Below are 27808 nucleotides of genomic sequence, written 5' to 3'. Positions count from 1 at the left end.
CATAACTACATGATCATAATCAATAATATTTATGTTAAAAGCAATCATGAACTTACAAAGTAACTTTAAGAATCCAAAATCTTCAATAAAATTCGAATGTAAAATATCAATAACAAAAATTGGAATTCAAGAATAAAAGCCCAAAAGTAGTTAAAACTCTATTCTCAAACCCAAAAACGTGCATAAAATAAACTAGATCTAAGAAGTGTATTTATAGAAAAAAATCCTAAGTAAATATGAAATTGGAGAACATAGGAAACTTTAAGTCGGTTCGGGTCTATGGCTCATTTCTACGGATCGTACCAACTATGATGAGTCATAGACCCAGCTCGTAATTCTTCACCTTGCACTAAGGAACTCTTCTTCTTCACGAACACTTTCTATGGCTCGTAACTCTGAGGATGACTTGTCAACTGGAGTCGTAGACTTCATAATCAGTAACTTCAAGCTACGAGTGTGTTGTACGACTTGTTTGAATATGAACGAGTCGTAGAACTGACTTGTCTTCTTCACTTTTCCCTCGTCTTTCACTTCTTCTTGACGACTTCACTTGACAACCCGTAAGGCTGAAAACAAGTCATTTACTTCACTCGTAATCTTTAGTTCAACTTTTATTTTTCTCTTTTGTTCTTGATGATTGATACCTAGTACCCGTATAAAGAAAGACAAGTCGTAGGATGAGCTCATAAACTCCAAAAAATTCTTTCTTCAGTGCTGTGATTCCTCAACCAATTCTCAGAGCTAGCATCAAATATGCTAACAAATACTAAACAGACATGTTTATTCTTCAGTTTAATGGATTAAAAGTACCGTAAATCTATGGTGCATCACTTATCTTCGGCCTTCTATGGTGAAATGTGCAAATCTCATGAAGTATATGATGATTTTGATGATTTTTACACCTCTACCTCCCAAACCTGTTAGCTGTTGTGTACAGAAAAAAAACCAAAGAAGAGCCTTCTCTGATGCAAGCTCCGCCTTTGAAGCTTGATGATTTGAAGTCTGAGATCATAGAACTCAGGAACAAACTTGGAGTTGTAACATCTGTTTGCCTTTCTGTAGTGTACTAGTTTCTTCTTTCTTTTAACTTTTGTTAAAAAATTTAACTGTAGCTTAATGAAAAAGTGAAAAAATTGAATGACTTTGTGGCATCTTCATTCGAAGAACTGTTCAAACTTATGAAGGACAAGAAAATAAAAGAGTCTGATGGCGATGAGCATTATCGAGTTGATAAGATGCATATCATGAAATCCCCCATGATGACACAACTGATTATGGTGGTGTTGCCACAAAGGGGGTAGATGCTTCTACTTGTTAGTTTTTAAGATTTCAAGTTATTTTGTATATTTCATTTTTATTCTATTGTATCTATTTTTATTTTATCAACACTTTTTATAAATTGTCTTATGCTTTGTGTAGCTGTAAATGCAAAAGCAGACACAATTGAAAAAGTTGTTGCTCAAGTAACTCCTAAAATTAAGTCTCCTCATTTGTTGATACAGGGTTTAGTAATTTGATTTTTATTTGTTTAATAGTACTTCTTGAGTTTTACATTTTTTTTTCCTGATGTTTATTTTTAAATAAAGTTGTGGATCCAAAATTGGTTGTCGATAAAGATTCAGGAGTGGCCGAGAATATTATGTCTGAACAATCTCGTAGAGTAAAGCTTCCAGGGACTCATTACAAGTCTCCATTTGTAACTGAGTTTGATTCAGGCACGAATACCTTGCCAACAGGAACGCAAAATGACATCTTTAATAGAAAGCATCCTTTTGAGAGTGATGTTGATATGCATGCTCCTTCTGAATTGTTGGAGTCATTTTTAAAGTGGATTAAACAGTGAAAGAGCAACAAAGAGTAAGTTGTCTTCATAAAGTTGTCTACATTTTTTTAAGTTACTATATTTTGCTTATTTTGTTTCTACTGATTTTTCAGGCAGATTTCACTTGATCTTGGAGCTTATATTTTGAATGCAAAGGGATGGTTCATAAAGTTATACACTGTTGATAATGGATTGAGCAACACAACATGATTTACTTTTTTTCCTATAAAATTTTTAAAACTTTTTCACTCTTTGATTTAGTGAGATACTTCTTCTAGTTTCATTCATATATAGGTGATGTTACTAACATGAGGTAGTCACTTTTTAGTGTATCAAACTGTATACGCAGTGTATAGTTTATGTATAGTTAAGTTATGAGCATTTGCTTTGGGGTATATTTCATGTATAGCCATGTATAATACTGAATAGCCTGTGTATAGTACTGTGAAGATTGCTTATACTTTCTAGTATATGCTTATTTGCTCTGTATTTTGTTATTTTCAGCATCTTGATGTGATCTTTTATTACCTGAGGAAGAAGGGAAAGTATGGTCTGAATGTTAACGTGAAGTTCACAACAACTGATTTTCTATTTCACAATGAGTTGTTTGATCTACATACAAAGTTTGTTCAAAATAAAAAAGATAAAAGTGTGCTTCCGGTGGATCATATTGCATCTGAGTATATTCTTGGCTTTGTTATGGATGCCAATGTCTCTTGGCATACAGTCGATCATGTGCTAATACCAATTCACATAAAGAGTCGTTGGCATTGGGTGTTGGGTATCTTCACTATTAAAAATAGGTGCATTTATGTGTATGATTTGAAGTGTGCAGCTGTGAATGATAAATTTGTTCGTGATGTTGTAGCATCATATGCTGAGTTTATGCCTATTTACCTAGAGACAACAAAATTTTACAAAAAAAAGAAGGTATTGATTGTCTTAGCAATGCATATTTTGGAAAGGACTTAGCTGCACCTTCAGATATCAAGCTTGTTGATGAACTTCCACAACAAAAAATTGTGTAAGTTTAGTTTATTTTTATGTGTGTTTTTCTCTGCTAGCTTTTGATTTATTTTCTTATTTTATTTTTTTTATTATTGTAGGGACAGTGCTACATTCGTAGAAGACTTTGTTGAGTATTTCATAATGGAAAAACCTTTTTCAACTCCAAAAAAAGGTTTTGATGTACAAATAATTCATTCAAGAGATGCAATTTTATTATGGGAGTATGCAATGGCCAGAAAAGAGTTAGGTGGTGCAATTAGTGAGTCGGAGATAACTGGCAGAATTTATGGTCGAAATGGTAACAAAGAATAAGATGATGGCAAAACCAAAAAGAGGAAGAAAAAGTAGAAACGTTGGCTGTTGAAACTTAGACTTGAACATAGTAAGAGCATGCAGTTAGATTTGGAGTCCTAGGACTTGTGAAGGTAGTCATATGTATCATTGTGGGAGCTATGCATTGCAACCAAGAAAGAGTTGTATGTGGAAAGAAGAGTATTTAAGCTTGAAACCTATCAATTGTGTCACTTAATTCATAGTGGTCATACTCTTATACCAGGCTCATAAGCCTCTTTCCTTAAGTTATAAGAAAGTTTGATAAAAACATTAGAGATTATAGCCCTCCTCTCATTTTTGTTTTAGTGTCGATGTTGAAGTTAATGTTCCTATTCCTATCTCTGTGAAAGTACCTTTTTAAGTGTGAGTAATTAAGTAAGTCATTCACGAGCTTGAGTCTTTGAGTTATTGCATTGCATTCATGCCTTCCAATGATGATATTGATGGTAATATTCCTTTTTCCTATCTTAGAGTTTATGTTCATTCTGAGTTTAAGTATATGATGAGTATTCTTGAGTCCGAGTAATGATGGATTGATTGTATGAGTGTTTGAGTATCTGAGTTCTTGATTTGCGCTCGTGACTTGAGAAATTTTCTAGCATTCTCATCATTCGAGGACGAATGATCCCAAGGGGGAGATATTGTTATACCCCAAAAACTTTTAAGCTAAGACCTGAATCATTCTTCTTGTGCGTATAGGTCCAAACCCAATGACTCTTAATTGTATATATGTTTAGGATCAATTCATAAGTATTTAAAGTGTATTTGAGGTGAATTGGGGTCATGAGAAACCTCTAGTACTAAGTCGAGTTCAAAGATCCTTTATCGATTAAGTTTTCGTATAAGATCTTATATGGGTCAAATTTAAACAACCATATCTCTCATAATATTAAGTGTTCTATGTTCCATGACCTATCAAATTAAATATCTATGTGTCCTCTTTCCAAAGCCACCAAATTGGCCTCATTTAGAGTTTGGATTAAAAAGTTATGACCGTTTTACTAAAGATGTTTCATCCTGGTAGAAGTCCGCGATGGATCCGCGATGCAGAGAGGACGCGGACTCCATTGCTTAAGCCAAATGACGCCTCTTTTATTTTTTTAAAAGGTATTTTTATCCTATAACCCTTTGGGGAGTTATTTTAATGTCCCTAAACGTGTAAAAATCAGTTTTTCTTCATTAAAAACTCTTTCATTCACTCCTAAACATTAATGCTCAAGAATTTTCAAGTTAGGATTCTTTTTCAAGACTCATCAACAAGATAAGTCCTTCTTCATAGATTTCAAGCTTTTCAAACCAAACTTCTTTATCTATTCATGAATCGCTAAGAGAAATCTTAAATCCTAACCATAGAGTTTCCAAGAAAATAAATCCAAGAATTTCAAGAAAGGGTCTCTTGATTGTTCTTCTTCAAGTTAAGATTTTTCATCAAGATTTATGGAGCTTTTAAGGTATGTAAAGCTACCCATAACTTGGATTGAGTCCATCCACGTGCCCTACATCTTCAGTTTTCTTAGTCGAGATGAGTTTCAAAGTTCCATGAATCAAGTTCTTGAATTATCTATCATTCCTACTGAGTTCGTATATAAATTTCCTTGTGTTATTCTACATGTATTATGATAATCTTTGATGAATTTCTTGAATTGAGTCTTTTTGAGAGTGTGGGTGCGTGTTTGTATCCATATGAACCCTAATTGAGATTTTATTATACATTATGCATTGACGGAGTTTTAAAGAACGAGTTGTGAACGTCTTGCATTAAATATTTTATGCATTTATTTTGAGTGAAAGAATAACAAGTGTCATCTTTGATTTGAGAAAGAGTTTGAGCATGAGTTGAGAAATCTCTTGAGTTACATTTTGAGCATTAGTATTTTGAGTATAAACGAGTTGAGCAATATTTCATTAAACTTCTATTTTGAAATTGAGTTGAGAAGTCACATTATATGAGCATAATAAACTATTTTGGGAGTAGTATTGAGCACCGATATGGGGCTAAGTCCAAAAGAGACTAAATGAATATTTTGAATATTTTACTCACTTGATGTATATGAGCATAATAAACTATTTTGGGAGTAGTATTGAGCACCGATATGGGGTGAGCTCATAAACTATGTAGCCAACGTAGGATAGAGGTCAAGCCTCTCTTGTCCCAAAAGAGGACTTTTATATTGGATCCATGAGTTTAAGTGTCCTTTGCCCTGGAAAGGTATTGGACGGCAGTGGCAACGATAGTTTTACACATTGTATCATCACTAGCTCATAAGTAATGGTTGTCGATTAGAGAAACTCTCTAAAAGTAAAATATTATATTTTTTATATATTGAGCTGCATCTCTTACTGCATATTATTTAAAGCATTTGTATTATTTTACTTCATCCTTTATTGAGTTAAGTCATTTCATAGTGAGTCCCATGAATTGAGTTGAGTTGAGTGTCATTGAGTAAGTTTCCTTTCAACTATATTACATACTTGTACATTCCATGTACTAACGTCATTTGGCCATATCACTTTATGATGCAGACACATGAATTATAGATCATCAACATACACACCGTTGAAGATCAACTTTCTACTCAATTTTGGTGAGACCTCTTAGCATTTAGAGGAGCTCTTGAGTCTTTATCTTTCAGTCTTTATTTACCAGTTTGAGGTAGTCGTGGACTTGTCTCGGCACCATCTTTTGAGTCAGTTAGAGGCTTCATAGACAGAGTAGAGTTGAGTAGAAGGATTTCTTCAGAATTTGTTTTTAAATCATAATTTCATTATTGAATTTATAACATTAAGTTACATTATACTTTGAGTATTTTCAATCTATTATCTACTTATTAATGATGATGTTTCTAAATGCCCACTTGAATTAATTATCTATTGAGTTGAGTCTTCCACTGAGTGATTGAATGAGTGATCAGATCAAGTGGTTCGCTTAGGGCCAGCAATGGTCTCTAAGTGCCAGTCAGGCCTAGGGTACCCTCTCGGGGTGTGACAAACCACTCCCACGATCCATTATTTTCTGAATCAACTATGACATATGCAAAAGGCAAAATATGACTTGCAAGTAGCAAAATCTAAGAAATAGATATTTTAGTCTATACACACATATACTAGATTATACAGACACCAAACAATTCATATACACTCTTATATACCAACTAAAATCTTCAAACCAGCATATACACACATATACTCAACTATACAGAATTATACAACTCATATACACCCTTATACAGAAAGTATATAGTTAATATAAAAATTTGAATCTGAAAATTTAGCATATACACACATATACTCGACTATACATACATTATACAATTCCTATACACCCTTATACAACAAGTATGCAGTTAATATAAAAACTTGAATCTGAAAATTCAGCATATACTAGACTATACAAACATTATACAATTCTTATACACCCTTATACAACATTACCATCAACATCCTGTGTTGAAGCAATAAGTATGGTCCCTCTATATGTTGCCTTCAAAAAGCTTCCATCTACAACCATTATAGGTCTGCAATAATCTCATCCTTTGATCGATGCATCAAGTGCAATATAGAAAGCGTCCATCCTCTGATTTATGCAGCCTTGTTACTGATCCTAAATTTGTATGCGCAATCATATATAAGTATATCGACAACTTACAATACGATCCAGCAGGGTTCCCTCTTATCAGTTCCATTGCTTGTTGTCTTGCCCTCTATGCTTGCATATAAGTCAGCTCAACAAAATAATCCTTTTGAATGTCGTTTATGATATCATTAGGTGTATAGACAGTCTTAGGATCATCAAGTTTCTCCATCACCAAACTTGCAATAATGATTGAATTAGCTTGACTTGTGTCATATATAATTCGAGCACATTGCAAGAGTGAAGTTTATTGAAACATCGAACTTTGAATAGATCAAACTTGTTTATGCTTGAAGATTTGAACGACCAATTGCAATTTTCATCAATACAGCGAAGGTCATACCTAATAAAAACATAAACAATCACATAAGAATGTATAATCAATATACAGAAGTATACAAACAATTTACATCACCTTGTTGAACTTGATCTTTTGACCCTAAATCGAAACTAATTTCGAATAGCATAGTTCTTCAAAACTTTGACAATCGTCTTCTTATCCTTATAGATCTGTCGTTTCTCAACTTCCATGTGAAAGCAATTATCAATAATATGATTTTCCTTCTCTCCCACTACTTCACCACAATCTATCATTCTAGCCTCAAGCATTTGAATTGTATCAGCATTGTATATTTTTTGTATACTAGCAACTGCAATCAAACTGTTGAAGTGCTCCATAAAAATTCCTTTTAGCATGACACAAAGTGGATATGAAGATAGATTTGAATTTTTTCGTTTCAATTCCATATAAACCCTAACACTCATGTTATTGTGTATCAATATAGCTGGAATCTGATCAGTGAGGACATATTTGATCTCCATCAAGTATACAGCGGAATCTACACCAATTTGTGTAGAAACAACAGTAGTTAGATCTTCAAAATTTCAATCAGAATTGATAACAGCATCAACAACATAATTGACGTATTTATTGTTAATCTCCCACTCCTCACATGGTGGACTATACTAGGCTTGTTGTTGTTGTTGTCCCACTCCTCGTTGTGTTGAATCAGAATGGTGAAACAGTCCATCAAAATTGAAGAATTAATAGAGAAATTGATAAAATCAAAACAGAAATTACTAAATCACCGACAAAATTGAAGAATTGACAATGAATCACCGGTGAAATTGATGCTTTTCCGACAAATTTGAGATATCCTCGGCGAAATCTGAGAGAAGCCATTGTTTGCTCGCTAGAGAGAATCAGATTATGCCATTGCCTTTTGAATAAGGGAATTGGGCTATTTTTGGGCTTTATAGTATCTCTAATTTTTGGCTACTTTTTTGATAAATGAAAACTTGGCTATATTTTTGATAAACAAACTTGTTTATTGTATATTAATGAAATTTGCCCTTTATTGTTGGGGGCTTTGTTTGGCTATTGTATATAGTGAAAAAAATCCCTAATTTTATAGTCAGGAAAATATCATTCTGCTACAAAAGAAAACGGACAGAACACATCACAAGTTCATATGAGGTGTCATGAAGGCATTTTGATGGTTTAGTGATATACTCTTTGGTGAAAGGAGTTCCCCAGTTTAGTCCTGAACCTAATTGTGAAGTGAGTGTGGGTTGTTTTTTTTTTTGTTTGTTTGTTTTTTTTTTTTCTGGGGGGGGGGGGGGGGGGGGATATTTAAGGAAGTGAGGAGTTCAGCCTTTTATCCTAGGGCTGGCAAACCAGGGGATTGAGTCAGATATGCGCCGGTCAAAAATGAGTTAGGTGAAAATTGATAAAATATCTAACCCGATTCATATTTGATATGGATAAAAATGGGTAAACCCAATAAATCCACATTATCCATTGGTTAGTTCGAGTGGATAACCATAAAGTTTACTCATTTTGCCACCCCTACCACAACTATAGAATAAACTTTGGTTGCTGCAGACCACAACTCTGGAACAACTCACCAAAAAGAATGAATTTTCACTCTGAAAAATGGTTAGATGATCTATCGAAGGGCCAAGTTCTGAAATATAAATACCCCACAGAAGTATATGGATCACCAATGTTCCATCATCAAATTTTGGAAGTATTCCTCTGAGCAAACTGCTCAGAGTTTAAATCAATGATAATAGGAACCAAGTAAAAGTGAATCATAAAAATGAGCCTTTGCAGATATCAACTCAAATAGCATTTATACAAACAAAAATGCTGAAGCCTTAATAGGTATTCTCTTCTGTCTCTCAGGTTCACCGCTTACAAACCTAGCATCAACATGTCAAGGAAAACTGATTATCAAGAGAACCAGCAAAGAGAATGCAAAACATTTCCTAGGAAGAGTCTGTGGTTATTCTTTACAACATTCAGAGCTCAAAAGCTGCTGCAATGATAAGCCTGTGAAAGGCACGCGAACTGTGCCCTAATCCTAGCCGCTACTTTGGTGATTTAACAAGCATCTCAACATTTATTTATTTCAAAGTACAAAGGAAAGAAAATACTCAAAACTGTGGAAATCTCCAGTTAGGTGAAAATAAAGTTCCTGGAACAATAATCTTCCCCAAGGGTAGGAACTCTAAAATTTTCCTGGTACTTTACCAGATAAAAGGCTGCAGAAAACTGCTTTATCGCTATTGAGTCATTATACAACCTTTCAGTGACCTGATCTGGAAACCAAGCACATGGCATGAGAAGCACCGATGGCTACTGAAAGCACGTTATGGTTCCCAAGTCCATCATCCTCCATAAGAAACTTGACTTCAATAGGAGATGACTGTTTCTCCGGCAATCCCGGAACACCCAGCTGACAATCTTTTGCATAGCCCCACATGTACAGTTTCCCACCATCTGTCACCAGCAAAATTAATCATTAGTGCATTACATCCTTTGTACAACAAGTTAAAGATCATACAATATGGGTCATGGCTTATTAACCAACAGGTCTCTAAAGCAGTGATGGGAAGTGGGAACAATTGGACAAGAACAATTTGTTTCTAGTCCTTTCTTCAGAGCTTCGACTAATGGATGATAATTTCTGCACTAATCCTTGTGTTATGCAATCTAACCAAACAGATTGTGACATGTTTACCTGTTATAGCTGCCGACGATGAACCTCCACAAGATATATAGATGACTTTCTCGTTGGCCAAAGCCTCAACTGGGATAGGAACTTTCTGGTTTTGAAGAGAAGAATTACCCAGTTGACCATGACCTCCATGACCCCATGAAAGCACTTCTCCTTTATCTGAGAGTGAAGGATACTTTTAACATAAGTAGCTCAGATACATAGATGAGAGATGCATGTAACATAAAGCAGTTTCACTGTAAGCTACCAGTCAAAGCTAGAGAATGATATCCCCCACTAGCTATCTGAATAACACGAACACCTTTAAGGCTTGGAACTGGTTGTGGTTTCCAACCCCCTAATTTGTCACCTCTTCCGAGCTCATAGTTTGAGTTGGCTGAGAAAAGAAGAGACCAGAAATGTTATTGATGTTACTCACGAAAGAAAGGCCACAGAATAGGCAATAAGATGTTATGTTACTCACGAAAGAAAGGCCACAGAATAGGCAATAAGATGTTCTAAGTACACCCAAGGAAGTAGAGAAAAAAGAACAAAACTGGAATGTCCAGTCCTATACCAGATAAAGTCCAACTCTGTCTATTCTACAACTTAGCACAAGACTTGCTATTATCCTTACCTGTTTCAAAATAGAAGTACAAGACTCAATACTTATTTATTTATAATGGAGAAATCCCCAAGAGCCAAGGGCACAAGGTTCGAAACTCGGCAGATAATAGGTCCACCCCCTCTACCCTTCTCCATTTAAATACCAGGCTTTTAGCTATGGTAGGGTCGTGACGTGCGCCAAGCCCACATATCACATGTCCGCTATTACCAGATCAAAACCATGGGGGCACAAGACCTGATGCTTCATCAAGTTTGTTTCTAGGTCTGGTTCATTATTATGGGTTTGGTTTATAATTATGCTGGGGCACTGAACTTGCTGGATTTTTAAGAGCAACAAATGATCTGAATATTTATCAAGAGTTTGTAAATTAGTGCTGATCAACTCCGTTTTGGATGCATTACCAACTTAGTTAATGTCCGTGTTTCATCTTCCAGTAAAGGTGGAGAAAAGAGATGATGCTCTGAGAAGAAATTTTTTGTGGCATGGTGAGAAGGAATACTTTCCACCTAGTCAAATGGAAGATCCTGCTACTTTCCAAAAAGCAGGGAGGACTGGCCATCAAAAATCTTAGAAAACAGAACAAATGTCTTCTCATGAAGTGGTTGTGGAGACTCTCATTAGAAGAACATTCTCTGTGGGGGAAGGTGATACAGGCCAAATATGGGAAGGAAGGAACTCGGAAGACTAAGGAAGTGACATCCACATATGGAACCAGTTTGTGGAGATCATTAGAAGCTTATGGCATGGTTTCTTTGCAAAAACAGAATTTAATGTGAACAATGGGAGGAAGATCAGATTTTGGGAAGATAACTGGTTAGGAAATGGAAGTCTCAAACTTCTGTTCCCAGATATTCACCACATGAACCAACAGCAAGGGTCTACTCTTCATTAGGTATGGTCTAAACATGGATGGAACCTCACTTACGGAAGACTTCACAGTTGAAACCGCAGAAGAATATCCAATCTCTCCATTTTTCTCCAAACCCAACCTTCAATAGAGAAGACCAATTGACATGATCAAAAGCCATTTCAACATCCAGCTTGCACAAGATTCCAGGTGTTTTTTGTTTGTTCCCGGAGTGTATCAGTTCATTTGCTAGTAGGGTTGCATCCATGATTTGCCTCCCTTTGATAAAGTTCATCTGGTGGTCATTGACAAGTTTTGCCCAAGACAATCTTCAGTCTCTTAGTAATGAGTTTGGATATGATCATATAGACTCCACCTATTAAGCTTATAGGTCTATAATCCCTCAGCTCTTCTGCTCCATACTTCTTAGGGTCCAAGTAATGAAAGTAGCATGTAGTGATTTCTCAAAGTACTCATTCTGATGGAAGTTATGTATTGTCTGCATTATGGCATCTTTGATTGTATCCCAACACGTTTTGAAGAACCTCATTGTGAAACCATCTGGACGTGGGGCGCTTTGTCTAAGCACTTTGCTTGATTATTTGTAGCACTTCAGCCTCAGAGAAAGGTCTTTGCAGCCAGGTTTGTTCATCTTGAGTGATCTTAGGGCATTTTGCATAGTCAACCTTGGCCTCCATGTTTCGGTTTCAGATAATAAGTGTTTGTAGCAATCCAACATTGCTCTCTTGGTATTTTCAGGTACCTCTTCACCTCTTAACAACTAACCTGTCAATAGTGTTTTACCTTTTGTGTGTTGTCATTCTTTGGAAAAATCTGGCATTTTTGTCACCCTGTTGTAGCCATTGAACCCTTTATTTTTGTCTCCAACTGGCTTTTTCACTACTGGCCAGTTATTCCAACTCAACTAAAACAATTGCTCTAATCATCATTTCTCTTCATTCAGCTCACTGTTATCCAGTGTTTGATCCAACTCAGCCAATTCATTTAGAAGAATGTTCTTCCTGTTGAGCAGCTCACTGAACTTTGTTTTACTTCATTTTTTAAGATGACCCTTCAAAAGTTTGAGTTTGGTGCCTAAAACATGGTCAGGGAAGCCATATATCACAAACCTTGATCGTTGATGGATTAACTCGGTAAAACCTTCTAACCAAAGCCACCAGTTTTCGAACTTGAAATAGGTCTTTTGTTGTGTGATCAGAATTAACCCTGGGCAGGATTTTCTGCTTGATGAGTCTGAAGGATTCATCCCACTTTGAGTATAGAAATCTATCAAGTTTGGTGCACTATTGTGTTCACCCCTCTGCCCTAAAGAAATCTAAACATATATCTATTGAATAACAACAGATAATGAATGAATTTGAGGCATATTCCTTGATAAGTTCTCATTCTAATTTAAGTATCTATCTCTACCACTTCCCCACATGTTTGATTATGGGTCTATATTCTTTGGTAACTCATAATTAACAAGATAACAAGACGCACACATATAATTAAGTACATGAATCAGTCCAAAAGATAATAGACCCAGAGCTTCGCTCGTGTACCTACGATCATTCACATGTTTGTATCTTACAAAATCAACATTAATATAATAAAATTGTACTGGTCTAATTAAACATAACTTCATCTTTGCAGGTTCGAACGATATCTATTCATTTTGAGCTCAACTACCAAGTTGGTTGAATAGGATCATTGTTCATTCATTTTGAGCCTATATTTTTTCCCCTTCAAATTTCGTTTAATATATCACACATATTATGATAATAACATTTATGTTGTTTTAAAAAGTTTGGGACAGATTGACACCGGATACATGTGTAATGTATGTGCCCACAAATTAGTAATTTAGTATTTGTGTGTGTACACACATACAAATATGTAATTGAAGTTGGGTTCTTCATTTGCAAATTGGAAGTCGTACACATTCATCGACAAGAACAAACACGATTTAAAAAATGTGTACATGTTCAATGAATATGTCCAGTTTAGAAACAACTCACTAACAAATATTAAGTGTCTCACAAAAGACTTACACTGTCCATGCAACATAAGTTGACCCTTTTGCAACCTACCATTTAGGGAAAAGAAAGGAGCAGATCCATGCAATTTGTTATCAGATGACTGCAGTTCATGAACAGAATTGCATCAGCTAGGGAAGTGAAATTTCTAGGTTAGCTTGATGTGTGAGACATCAAGATAATTGACTAATCCAGAAGGAACAGGTGAGTATAATACTAGGATTATGCTCCACAACAAGGCATTTGGATTAAGACTAACTAGACCACTTAATTTGCAATAAAGAAATCAAGACAACATCCAAGCCATATTTTGCCTCCACTTGAAGTCATCATCACGCTTCAGCACTCGAGTATGATAAAAGAAAGACAGGATGCGACCTTCCGTATAATTTTTTTGATAAGGACCAAACACAAATAATGGTATCAACTGGAACAAACTACCCTTCCTTTCAATAAATCAAATTCCCTTAAAATCATTATGAGGGAAAAGCCTCAAAAAGGCAATAGTATCTTACCTCCCCAATTCCAAAGCTCTCCTTCTGATGAAAGTGCCATTGTGAAAAACCCACCACATGAAACAGCAGATACGCTTACAGGAAGTGATTTTACTTTTAAAGGGATGCTAAGACCACCTGCTTCATTTGGGCCTCGACCTGGACCAAGACCCAATCTACCATCCCCTTCATCTCGGCCCCAAGTATAAAGCTCATCTATTGACATAAAGTAAAAATTTAAACTCCAAGTTAAAGGAAAAGAATTGGCACTAATTTCTACTTAACATCCACAACATTTCGAGTAAAATAAAAGGATATAATTAGAACAGTAAGTAATTCACAACATACTCCCTCAATAAGCCGTAGACACACACATTCAATCTTCATTGGAGCGTTTTGATGGTAGATGTGACCAACAGCTATCAACTATCGGTTTGTTGGTAAGGTGAGAGCTTCAATCCAGTTTCTAGTGCACCTCCCATATACACACTACCACACAAAAGAGGGAGGGAAATGCTTCAAGCACAAACCCTCTGATCTCCTTTCCAAAATGGGTTATCGAAGGACGAGAATCAACGTACAAATTAAAAGCTTCAAATTTTAAAGTAAAACTTATATATTTCATTTAGTAAACTACATAAAAAGAATTAATTTCAATTTTACGCATTAATAAGAAAAGCTTAAAAATTATAATCAAAGGAAAAAGAATTATTTTCCAAATAGTCATAGTATCATACAAATGGAACAAAGTATAATGAAGAACCATCCATCCTGTAAATTCATGTCATGACAAACTCCTTAAAAAAAAAGCTTTATTTCTACCACTAAAACAATGGTTTCAACAACCTAGGCATGCATCAGATGGGACACCCAAAGGCACGAAGTATCAAACTCAAAATACCATTGGCTACTTTGCATCCAAAAGTATAAGATGTATGGGTGGCAAAATGGTTAAAATTTACGGCTATCCGCTCTGCCCAACCCAACCCATTTTAAATGGGTTGGATATCCGATCATTTCAAAAGTGGGTCAAATAGGATCAACCCATACTATCCATCATAAATTATGGATAACCCAAGGGTAATCTGCCACTCATGACTCAACTCACAACTTGCATCTTTACACCCTATTTCCTAGTAATTTACACACAACGGGAAAAAGAAAAGTAAACTAAGGGTATTATTTTGTATTTTTTTAATGAGATAATCACATCATTCAAAACTGGCCAAGTAGTATATTTTACTTGTAAGATCCAAATTACTCATTCTAATGTAAAGGCTTACCTGTAAATATTCTTTGAATAACTTGATAGTATACAAAAAACCATTTACACTAACATTATATACTCTTAAGAGTCGTTTGGCAGTTGGTTAGGAGCAAAGTTATTCATGCATTAAATCTTACAAAAGTAGGAGGATTGGCTTAAAAAGTGACTTTTAAACCAAAAATGACTTTAAGTCAAAAAGAAAAAAGTAGGGGGGACCAACTTTTAACTTTTGACTTCATAAATTTTAACTTATTTTAAGCACTTTTTTGATTTGCCAAACATTTCCAAAAGTTAAAAATAACTTAAAAGCTAGTTTGACCAACTTTTAAGCCAATCTAGACAGGCTCTAATACTCTTCTTGTCCCAGTTTATGTGGCATACTTTCATTTTTAGTCCGTCCTAGAAAGAATCTCACCTTTCTATAATTGGAAAGAATTTAACTTGAGAAGTCCCTTTCACCCTTAATGAAATGATTTTATAGCCACACAAATGTTTAAAATTTGTTTTAGACCACACATTTCAAAAGCCTATCTTGCTTTCTTAAACTTTGTGTCAAACGGTGCCACGAAAACTTGGGATGGAGGGAGTACCATGTTTGGTAGCACTCTTTTGCTATGTAGTAGAAAATTCACAAACCTAATTCAATGTTTAGTTTGCACTTTGGAAACCTGCATAACTAATATATGTATAAGTTATGAGGAAATCTACACATTATTTTATGCAGGATAGAAGATGAAATAACTGTTCCCCGTATAAAATAATACATAGATTTTCTCATAACTAATCTTTGTATTCCTAATACCTACGCAATTCTAATCTCCACATAAAATAATAAATAGATTCTCTCATAACTAATCTTTTTATTTTTGAGGAACAGGTAACTGAATCTTTGTATTAAATACTTGCGTAACTCTAACCAACTACCAAACAACCCCTGAAAGTGATACGAGTAAGCCCTCCTTTTTATGTTTTCAATTATATTTGTTTGTTGTGAATTTATTATAATTTGAGAGTACTTATTTCTTCTACACCAATGTTTTCCTTTTTTTTGATGGATAAAACTAAGATTTAGTTTGCTATATTTTTTTATATTTTGAGTAAATATATTAATTTCATTCTCCTAGTCAAATCTGGTTAAAAGAAGTACCAACATATGAGATTTTGATATATTTGAAAACATACTTTTTCATATGTACTGAAAACAATTATTCTCCATGCAGAATCTCAATGAAAAGTACCTGAAATTAAATAGAAACAAAATCTAAAAGGGGCAATTTCAAATATATACAATAAACTAATTAGTTTACAACAAATATAGTCATGTTTTATTAACATAAAAAATAGTCAAAATTATAGGAAATATACAATAATTATACTATATAGCTTGTCAAAAGTTATAGAAAATATACATTGACTATACAATATAGATTACTTATACATGAGCTATACACTGAATATACATTATGATACACTCAAAAACTAAATATAGCTTGACTACATATGAAATATACACTGACTATACATGCATATACAGTGAATGGCCATTTTTTGGGTAATTACTTTTGCCAAATGACCATGTGGCGTGATTATCCCAATCTAAAAACCATAAAGGAAAAAAAATAAGAAGATAAGAAAGAGAAGAAAAAAATAGCTCACGTATTATTTAAGAAGCAATAGACGATATGAACAACCATTTTTTTGATGAAGAATATGGATATCCATATTATCCATTAGTCAACACATCTTTTATCCATATCTGAGTGGGTCGGATATTTTATCCATTTTCGACCCGACCCGATCCAACTGTTTGCTACCCCTAGCTTAAGATGTAAAGCCTTCTATACAACTATGGTCTTCTCCTTCTATTCAAGGAAGACCTTTTCCTTTTCCAAATTATTACTCCCACATCTCCCTTTCTTTAATATTTGGGAGGGGGTGTGGGTTTTGATTCTTGGGAAGGGAAAACCAGGAAGCAAACAAAATATGTCATGTATTGGCAATGTAAAGCATAATAACTGTACTTCTCTTTCAGCTCTCTTCTACAAAAACCTTATGGGGATAATATCCATGAAACATACTTTTATCCCCTTTTGTATCGATTTCTATTTCTATTGGACAAAAGGGATACGTACAGGTATAGCATAATGATTTAGTAAATGCATCAAAAAATGGTAATTAAATCCTCCCTTTTGTTCTCTTCTTGGGAGGCTGGTGGCAGATATAGTAATACAGTTGCTCCTACTTTGAACAAAAGTGAGCAGAAAGAAAGAAAGGAAAAATATAAAATTGCCACATTAATTTTTGAAATGCTTTCAGGCACATTTTACGAGTGAGTCGTCTAAGGTCCCTTTTGGACTTCTGGATACCTTCTCTGTAGGTATTTGGCCACCAGAGACTCATTTACTCTTTATCTTTGTTTAAGCCTTTTATCTATCATGGATAATCATATTTACATCAGATTTTTTTTATTTGTTTTTATTGGGGGGGGGAGGTCATTTGACATGACTGAGACAAGGTCTATGAGTGAGAGGTGGTATGAATGGGTGCAGAGTTCCAGGTTTTACATCAGGAGGAGGATACTAAGCATAGATGCATTGTCTTGGGTGTCACAAAGGCTCAGAGTAGCCTCAGGCCTCAGGGGGGAGTTCAATAATTTTGCAGAGATAAGGTTACGAGCCTCTATATGCTGAAGTTCAATAATTTTGGTCGTTTTATTTCGATCATTGCTGTCAGAGGGGACTCTAGATCAGTTATTATTGTGCCAGAGAATAAATTTAATGATGGCAGATTGACTTTGGTCTCATAGTCTGATACCCAAGTCTGATTGCTATTAATAGGGATAACTCAAGGCAGGAGGCATTAAATGCCGAAAGGACAAGGGAGAATAGACTGGTTAGAGAAGAAAGAAGCTTTGAAGAAGCTTTAAAATGAAGGTTCCCACGGGAACAAGTTCACCTCAAATCGAGAATTTTCTTTCTACGAAGGAGCTTAGTTGGAAGTTTTCCCTGAGTGTGATGAAATTCCTACTCTAAATGATGTCTGGAAATGGACTCATCAGACTTGGCTAGGGATCTATAATCCAAGTTCTTGATATGAACTGGATCCTTTTTCTTTTTTTTTTTTGATGACCGTGGTGTCCGGGGGCAACTTGGAGAAAGCAAGGAAAAAGAATCAAGCTTGATTGGTGGTCACCAACACCTGGAGCATACTCAATCCGTACCAATTTCAACTGGTACTGGATTAGGACACTAGGTCTTTCACTCCAGCTCTGGTCCACAGGGGTAATGAAAGAGATCGCAGATAAATGTGGTGGCTGGTTCAGGGCAAAAGAGAAAACGGAGCTCGAGAACCATCTGAGAAGGGCTCGATTCAAAGTCAAGGGACCGCCAGAAATATTCGGACATCCATCGAAGTAGATGATGGAGAATGGAGATCACTTTACCAGTCTGGATTGCGGCGCCGGCAAGATTTGAAAAAACTAGGATTGTTGAACAACCCAGAGGTGACAGGCCGTTTCACGGAAGGGGAGAAGACAGCCAGGATCAATTGGTTGTAGAGAAACAGAAAGCACAGAGGTCTGGGAAAGGAATAGCAACGGGAGATCCTTTGGATAATGAGAAGGGTCTGGGTTTTTACAAAATGGATAAAGGGAAAGGACACGTGGCTGGTTGTAGCAGTTCAAAAGGAGTAGGGCCAGTTGGCCACTTTTATTTTTCTCCTTCTGTTGGTTAATCTCTTCATTTAAATGAAGGTGGGCTGAATGGTTTTAGGACCAAGATTATATCAGTAAAAGTGCTCCTCTGGTAGCTGAGCCATTTACTGACAATATTAACTCACGCCTGGGTTTGTTAGAAGAGCCGTGAACTGTGACAAGCTTTAGTCATGAAGATGAAGCAAGGGAGATGGTCATCCGAAAAAGGATCGATGATCACATGTAGAGGGACGGAATGAACTTGTGCGGGCGATGTGACCATAATTCCTATGGTTGCGAACTCAGAAATTGGGCTAGTCGATGCAGGAGGAAAAGGGGGGAAAGCAGGGGAAGGTATGCCAAGCCAACTAATTCCAATTGAGGAGCCCACGCCTATCCAATTTAACTCCAGTGAGTGTGATAGCAAGGTGGAAAATGGTGCAACATCAAGGGTGCAGAAAAATATCATCAAATTAAGCAAGGAATTTGGAGCTATTTTTGATAGATTAGAAAACGATGCAGAGGTACTATGTGAGAAGCTTGACCAAAGGAGGCGGGTGTCAAAGACAAGCAGCTGCAACAACCAACTGGTCCCAAAAGGCCAAAAGAGGTCAGAAATTTAATTTTTGAGGTAAAATATACGGATGGCGAACTGAAGAGTGAATTGAGAAAGAGGAGAAGGCTACCAATTGGTGATCAATGAAAATCAAAACTGTATCATGGAATGTGAGGGGGTTAAATGGTGTGGATAAGAGAGGATTGGTAAAACAATTAATTCACCAGTAGGGTGCTAAACATCTATGGTCTTTTAGAAGCAAAGATTGAAGGAGAGGTAAGCAATCTGTTAAAGGAATTGTGGGCTAATAGATGGGTGGGAGAAGAACATTTGGAGGCTAGGGGTAGTAGAGGGATTTTGATAATGTGGGATAAAAGAGAGTGGATAGGAGAACTTGTGGAGGTTGTTGGGCATGATCACCTGTAAGTTCACATATATAAGTCAGGATCTTACCTGGTTCATGAGTGTTGTCTATGCAGATTGTAATAGGGTGATCAGAAGAGGGTTGTGAAGTGAATTGGCAACTAGCAGAAACAATTGGGAGGGACCTTGGGTGGTGTGTGGTGACTTTAATGTCACTAGGTTTGTGGCAGAGAGAGCAAATTGTCAACAGAATACCAGGTGCAATGGCTGAATGTTCTGAGAACATCAATGATCTGGAATTGATAGATCCATTTATTTGGAGGATCGAGGGGTGAAAATCATATTAGTGCTTCCAGGATTGACAGATTCCTATACTCAGCTGACTGGGAGGACTCTTTCTTACAGGTCAAACAAACATTGTTACCAAGAATAGGGTCAGACCATAATCCTATTATTCTAACATGTGGAGATTTATAGAGTAAGATAGAGTTCAAAATGAAAAAGTGACTTTATTGTCAAATCAGTAATCCAATTATAACTACTAATGATGAATCAGCTAAATAGAAGTTAAATACTTAAATTAATCAATCCAAAAATTATAGCTATCGATCATAAAGAAAAGCAGATACCCACATTTTCTCTACCTGGTGGTGTGAAACCTGAAAGTGTTTGAATATCCTACCTGATTTTGTTATAGCAGCTGTATGTGTCCCACTGGTTGCAACGTGGCATATTTCTGCATCCCAAGAGCCCTCAACTAATCTAGGGACCAGCTCTCTATGATAAACTTTATGACCAAGAGCGCCAAAACCACCGTAACCCCTGAAAACTTCATTTTTTCCATAAAAGAATCAAGTTACAATGAACAAAACTGCTGATTCTGATTTCACCAAGTCATTCAAACTATTCACCATCAACAATTAAATTTCATCTCTCTTTCACTAAAGGAATTAGAATAAACCACCGTAACCCCTGAAAACTTCATTTTTTCCATAAAAGAATCAAGTTACAATGAACAAAACTGCTGATTCTGATTTCACCAAGTCATTCAAACTATTCACCATCAACAATTAAATTTCATCCCTCTTTCACTAAAGGAATTAGAATACTTCTACGTCAAACTCTTCAATGGAAAATGCATGACTCCGCTGTAAATTCGTCCTATAGCCTTATTTGCTAGCAGAAAGGGCGATAATGTGTACATTTCCATACCGAAAAGGGGTGATGATGCTTACAGAGCCTATCAAAAAGGGGTGATGATGTCTTTATACACAATGAAACAGTGATAAAGAAAGTTTACAGTTCCGCTTGTGCAGCCATTATATGCGTTCAAGCATCTTAGATTCACAACTATGATAATAAGCAATTGTTGCCAAAAATAGAGACTAAGCATGTATTTTTTGGTTCAGCATCATAATTGCCTCAATCTTTTCTATACATTCCTTTCTAGTTACAAAGTAAAACTAAGTGAAGGTCATACCATTAGGATTTTTTATTCAGCCCCCATACTACTTCAAACTTTAGTACCTCCAGACTTTTTAAGCAAAACTAAATGCAGGTCATGCTAGAAAGAGATTACTACACAAGAAAACCTTGTTGACCATAGGCATTATCGCAGTAGGCATTTTTCCATGCTCCAGGTCAAAACAACAATAAATAATCGGAAACCGATATGCGTTCATAAATCTTTCTTCTTTTTCTTAAGTTCACAAAATTACACATATATAAAGGTATGTCTTCAGACTACAGGTCGAAACAAATTATCAAAAGTACTTAAATACACAAATTTACATTAAAAAATTACATTTTTATCATGTGCAACCATTCTGTGTATTCATTCATCTTAAGTTCACAATAACAATAATAAGCAACAATTGTCATGACAAAACATTGTAAACTGACAATAGGGGTTGCTCAGATGATAAGTACCTTCCACCTCCAACCCTAAAGTTGTGGGTTCGAGTCACCAAGGGAGCAAAAGGTGGGAGATCCTAGTGAGGGGTTAAAAAAATAAGAGATTGTAGACTAGATAGATATATGTAGATTCAGCATAAAGTTTATTCAAACTTTAATACTTTCTACATAAATATTATATTTACCTGATAAAACTAGGTAAAGGACACACTATCTAGACAAACTATACAGCTATGCAATGAAAATATTATACTCTTTTCTGCTTACAACAGCTGTATACACAAAGGAACAGTGATAAAGAAAGTTCACATTCTCTTCCGTGGCATTGTATGTGTCCCATTCATCTTAAATCACAGTTCTATAACAAGCAACAAGGACTCTTGCCAAAATAAGAGACTAAAAATGAATTTTTCAGTTCAGCATCAAAATTACTTCAACCTTTCTCTTCAATTCTTTCTAGTTACCAAGCAAAACCAAGTGAAGGCACTATATAAAACTAGACAGATATTCTTTTGGTCAGGATCCAAATTATTTCAACCTTTGGTAAGTCCACATTTCATCCTATTGCCGAGCCATTATCCATGTAAAAACAACAATGAGCAAAAGAGAGTAATACGTTAATTTTTCACTTTCTTCATTTCTATCATAAGGAAAGGCAAACAATGCACAGTACAAGGTTGGAATTGGTACTGACCAAGTGAAGACCTGCCCAAGAGAGTTAAGAGCGACTGAATGAAGTCCACCAAGAGCAACACTTCGAACCGAGTCCAAATGAGTATTCAATGTAGGAACAAAAACTGGGTTCTCGTGGCCAAACCCAAGACGACCCCCATCACCTTTTCCCCAAATCCATAGATTCCCATCAACCAATAAAGCTGAATGGAAAAGCCCACAAGAAATTCCTATTTCAACGCCCACATTTCCCTCAATAAATGAAGATGGCAGTAGCACAGGAGCAGAAGGAAGACGACCAGGAATGGGGGAAGATAAGGTGAAAGTGGGAGATAAAGAAAAAGAAGCAACAGGAGATGGGTATATTCGAATTTCTTCAATACCGCCACCCAATTGACCGGATGCACCACGTCCCCAAGAATATAGTTGAACAGTGACTGATTGTTGTGAGTCGGTGGATTTAGATTCCCAAAGAAGAGGAACTTTAGATGAAGAAGAAGAAGAAGAAAGGTGACGCCGCCACAGGCAAATGGGAAGAGCACGACGCGTGCGGTGATAGAATGCCATCAACGTCTTGCTAGTCGGCGGAGCAGTGGTTGCTCAGCTTCTCTACTTTATAAGTGTTCTACCATTGATGCAGCAAACTGAGCCTTTCACCCCCAACTCTTTCTACATATTTGAAACTTTGCACCCTTATACTTTCTGTTTACTACAACTCTGGGACATGTACAATAAAAACTATTTGGTTCTTTAAGTGCCCTTTGGCCCTAATAGTTTTTGTGAAAAAATTGAAAAATTTTTAGAAATTAGTATTTGTTCATATAATTTGTTATTACTTGGCAAATATATTTAACAAGCATCTCAAGTTTTCAAGTTCTTAAAAAAAATAGAACTTGAGATGTTTTAAAAATTATCCCAAACTTTTATATTATATAAAACACCCATCATTTATTAATTTCAATTAATATTTATCTATCAACTTATTTCATTAATGTGACCAACCAACACCATTAAATAACATCTCTATCTATTAATAAAAGAATAGTTGGCTACGATCTCTTCCGAAAAAGAATAATTTGAGTGACAAAATTGGAAAAAAAAGAATAATTTATTTTTAATTCAATTAATATATTGTTCTTGCCTATACTGTTATTTTGTTGTTGTTGATTGTTATTAATTATGTTATAAGGTTTTTCTTGAAGTTGATGATGGGTTAATGAAAGAATTATAACTACTTAAAAAGGGATGTTATTGTTTTCCTAGTTAATTATGTGATGTGTTTTTATTCCTTTTATCTTTTTTCTTGTCAATAAAATCAATTTGATGTCAATACTCTCTCCCGTGCTTGTTGAATGTCTTTAGATAATTATATAATCCTAATAATTGTAGGAGTAAAATAGTCCAAGTGTAAATTAACTTTTTTACTGATTGATTCATGTAAGTCATCAAGCTTAACACAAATGTTATGTGATAAGGTTGCTTGTGATTGATCAAAAACATGTCATTTCGGATATTTGATGGTTTTTGATTGGAATTGACACATCATTTGAACATGTAGCATTATCTTGTTGGTTTTGAATCCATGTAGGATGCCACATCACTTGACGCATGACATGAGTTTGGGCCTCAAAATAAAATGAATCTTTGTCTTAATAAAAATTAACTTATTTACTTGTGTAGTCCAAATCAATCGTTCAATTCAAATAAATATGAATCTAATCCAAAATTTATATGAATTTAATCCAATAAAATTTATATGTCTATGAAGATTTAACTAATTTCAGGTTAAATTTATACATTTAATCAAATAAAATATAAATTTAATATCAAACTTAAAACGGAAAAGGGCCCTTAAATGTCCGTCAACTATTTGAATTGGTACAAAACTACCTTCCGTCTATCTTTCAACCCTCAAATACCTCTGACGGCAATCTTTTGACTCAAAAATACCCTTATTTAGAGGGTAATAGTATATTAAATCTCATAGTTTAAGGGCATTTGAGGCCCTTCTACGTTAAAATAATTTAAAATTACTTAATATATGGGCTCACGTGTTTGACATAGTTTTGAGTTTCTGTACTCACCTCCCCCCTTCACTTCCTTTGTCACGATCTGAATCTGGGTGATGACACTCATCTCAACCACCTACACCAGTCAGCCTAATACCCAATGAAAAATAAATGCGGAAGAAAATAAAATGAATCAAACTTTAACTTAGTAAAAACATGTAACATGAACCCAAAATCCCTCAAGATTGGTTGTCATGTGTACAAGTCACTAATACATTACTGAAGTACGAAAGAAAATACAGTCACAATATCTTTGTCTCTAGAATATGACTAAAGCATAATAAAAGAGTAAGAGGTGTCTGCTAGATGGATATAACAACTACCTCAACACTCGAAATGATAGCCTTGGATGTAGTAGGAAATACTAGGAGATCAAGCAGTTCCGGGCTCACAACCTACACAAATGTAGAAGCAAGGGTGAGTATCATACAACACGGTACTCAACAAGTGGACAACTAAAACTAAGCAAAGCTCAATAGATTACAAGTACTCCTGTCATTCCAACCGAACCTCCTTAAATACAAGTTGCATAAAATCAGCTCAACCCTATACTTTATACAATAATAATAATACAGTCAATGAATACTCATCAATAGTCTCATCAAATTGATCACATCAAGTCAAGTTCAATATATACAAAATAATAAGGGGTAAACACGAATTCACAAATATCAAAAAGGTGTGATGCAATGCAATGAAACGATGCACGTCTGTCCTATCGATACACATCCGCTGAATCACAGTCTGAAACCTATGAGAGACATTTATGTCCATGTAACCTGCCACGGAACATAAGTCCCATCTCCTCAATATACATATCCTGCCACAAAGCGTATGACCCGACCCCTTTATTTCATAATACCTGTCATAGAGCATGTGGCCCAAACCCTTTGTTTCATATCATTTCCAGTCTCAGCACAGTATATTAGAACCAATGCATTCAATTCATATTCATATAATTTACGATAATAGCATAATATCAATAATAATTTTCACATCTCATATCGATATAATCATTTCACATGTTTAAAATAAGTTAATAATCTCATCACATCGATCACACCTATACACGTCATTAGATGTCATTTTATATCTCTAATCTCCATTTTTAAGGTCAATCATACAGTCAATAACCAAGTCCAAATCTCATTACTCCCCAACGTACATAACAAGGAAATACTAGCATCTACAAGTTTAAACTGAGGTTTAGAAGTTCACTTGCCTCAAATAATCAAAGCAATCACTCTAAGACTTGAGTCTTCCCCTCTTGTTGGGCTTCTAAATCAATGTAATCTAGTCAAATAAATAATCACAATAAGATTTTGAAACTAACAACACTTATTATTATATATCTAGCCTAGACCCAAAAACTCACACAAATCTATACTCAAGTCCTAAATATCAAGTCTAGGATTAGGTCTCAATTCCTACAAACATCATAAATTTAATGAAATTATATGACACAATACATATAACATTTAATTATCTATCTCAATATATCCAAACTTACTTTATAATATAATGACAAATTAATAATAATTAAAATTGAAGCCGAGTCACGTAAACTAAGACTTACCTACGTAAATCATGAACTAAGCCACAACAATACACAGAAGATTGACTTATAAATAATTCATTCTTATCACCTCAACCCCAATGATTAACCTATAATAATTTCCCAACGATTTTCCCTATAATGACCACTAATGTCTCATTGATAATTCCACTATAAAACTCCAACATATGGCTAAGAAAAAAAAACATTAAAAATTTTCTCTAGAAATTACATTTGCAATCTTTATCAAGCATTAATCAATCAATGATTTGCTATTTACATTGTGGATAAGAAGAGAGAAGAAATGAAATGGGAAAAAGCTATGAAAAGGTTTGCCAAACCTACAATTGTTGCCTTCGTGCGGCGTTCCTTCCTTTTTTTTTCCTTTTCGCTTTCTCAAATTATGATTTAACAATATTAAAGCCCACTAACTTATTTAATATGGGTCAAGTGATACACGGTCTTAAATAACTTAATAATTTTAGTCCACCGATTAAATTAATTATCTAAAATTATTCATCAACTAATTAACCATAGTTACGAAATAGTCCAAAATTTCATTTAAAATTTATGGAAATGGTCTTTTATGAAAAAGAGAGGATTAGTTCTCAAAATGACCTAACAGGTCATTACATCCTCTCTCTTCCACCTTTTTTTCTTCTTGGATCTTGTCTACCATTTTAATTTTTAATTTTTTTCCCAACTTATGGCAAAACAAGGGAGAAAAAAGGAAGAAAATAATGGCGACATTTGTATAGAAACAACAAATTTAATAGAAGATGATTTAATTAAGCAATTATGTACTTATATTGTATTTTTCTTTGTGTGTATCGAAATTTAAAATAGGAAAATGAAAATAACATTTTCTCCTATCCCCACACCAACCCCATATGATAATAATACAAATTAAAAGAATATGAACATTTAAGTTCATTTCAAATTTGAGTCCTTGATGTCCTAATTAAAAATAAAAGATTAAAAAAAAGAAAATGAACAAAACAATTGTATATTTGATAGAAAATTTTATATTAGTAAAAAATAATAATCTTTTTTAGAATAGACAATTAGACGGGGTGAGTATGGATTTTAGTTTGATTTCCAATTATGAGTTGTGTTCTAATAAATTGGGGATTGATTTAAAATCGGAAAAAGGCCAAAATTACCCCTAAACTTCGAAAAATAGTTCATCCATGCCCTTCGTTATACTTTAGGGCCAATTATACCCTTACCGTTATATTTGGGCCAAATATACCCTTGAGTATAATAGAGTGCCACATGTTGGTTTCTTAGTGGCCAATTTATTTTCCCTCTTATTTTTTTATCCGGATCAAATAAATATATATCCGACCCAATTAATTTAGTACCCGACCCATCAATAACATATCATACCCAAATAAACCTAAACCTAAACCTAACCCATCAATAACGCTGCTCTCTCTCTTCTCTCTCTAAAAAAATGCATATCACCTCTCTCTATCGTCTTCAACCTCCATTTCATCATCAAATATTATACATGTAGGCATTTATCTACTGTTGTTGTTATTCATAAGGTTCTTATTGGAAGAAGGTTCTTCACAAACTCCATAATCTTCGTTTATCTGCTATTGCTATTGTTGTGTTTTCAGTTTTTTAAAGGCTTGTTGCGGATTGTTAAGTTTGAACATTAATGGAGGTTGATTTTTATTTTTTTTGAAATCTGATAATTTTTTTTTTAAAATCTGGTGATTGTTTTTTGAAATTTGGGTTTTTTCCCAACAGTTTTATATTCCTAGTTTATTATCAGTTGCTTGTTTTTCCTCTTTTTCTTTGTGGTTATGATATGGTTCCGAAGGGGATAGACAACAACGCAAATTTTATTTGTTGTTACCTTATGCTTGACTTAATCAATTTTAAAAAATAATTCCTTTTTATTTTTTG

At 34.9% G+C, this 27808-nt stretch overlaps 1 protein-coding gene and 1 long non-coding RNA gene across 3 annotated transcripts; both read right to left on the bottom strand.

The window, feature by feature from the left end:
* Positions 1 to 6281: 6281 nt before the first annotated feature.
* Positions 6282 to 8344, bottom strand: LOC129893276 (uncharacterized). The gene is made up of 2 exons (XR_008767412.1): positions 7210 to 8344; positions 6282 to 7137 (listed from the first exon to the last, which is right to left on the bottom strand). It is a non-coding gene; the product is annotated as an uncharacterized LOC129893276 (long non-coding RNA).
* A 544-nt stretch (positions 8345 to 8888) lies between these two features.
* Positions 8889 to 22944, bottom strand: LOC129892554 (RCC1 domain-containing protein RUG3, mitochondrial). Of its 2 annotated transcripts, XM_055968137.1 has the most exons (6): positions 22290 to 22944; positions 20364 to 20503; positions 13826 to 14020; positions 10065 to 10193; positions 9821 to 9976; positions 8889 to 9579 (listed from the first exon to the last, which is right to left on the bottom strand). In XM_055968137.1, the coding sequence occupies exons 1-6, from the start codon at positions 22832 to 22834 to the stop codon at positions 9386 to 9388; spliced, it is 1359 nt and encodes a 452-aa protein (XP_055824112.1). In that variant the 5' UTR covers positions 22835 to 22944; the 3' UTR covers positions 8889 to 9385. The 2 variants fall into 2 exon arrangements, with proteins under 2 accessions (XP_055824112.1, XP_055824113.1); XM_055968138.1 differs by lacking the exon at positions 13826 to 14020.
* Between the last annotated feature and the right edge of the window lie 4864 nt (positions 22945 to 27808).

Source organism: Solanum dulcamara, chromosome 6 (assembly GCF_947179165.1).
Source record: "Solanum dulcamara chromosome 6, daSolDulc1.2, whole genome shotgun sequence".
Taxonomy (NCBI): Eukaryota; Viridiplantae; Streptophyta; class Magnoliopsida; order Solanales; family Solanaceae; genus Solanum; species Solanum dulcamara.
This window is presented reverse-complemented; position numbering and strand designations above follow the sequence as displayed.

Bases quoted from the DNA above. Each gene is read 5' to 3' on its own strand.
- LOC129892554 (XM_055968137.1), bottom strand. From the start codon at position 22,834: ATGGCATTCTATCACCGCACGCGTCGTGCTCTTCCCATTTGCCTGTGG. The intron at 20,504-22,289 runs GTCAGTACCAAT...TGAAGTTTTCAG, and splicing joins CTTGGGCAGGTCTTCACTTG to GGGTTACGGTGGTTTTGGCG. The intron at 14,021-20,363 runs GTAGGATATTCA...TTATGTCAATAG, and splicing joins AGCTGCTATAACAAAATCAG to ATGAGCTTTATACTTGGGGC.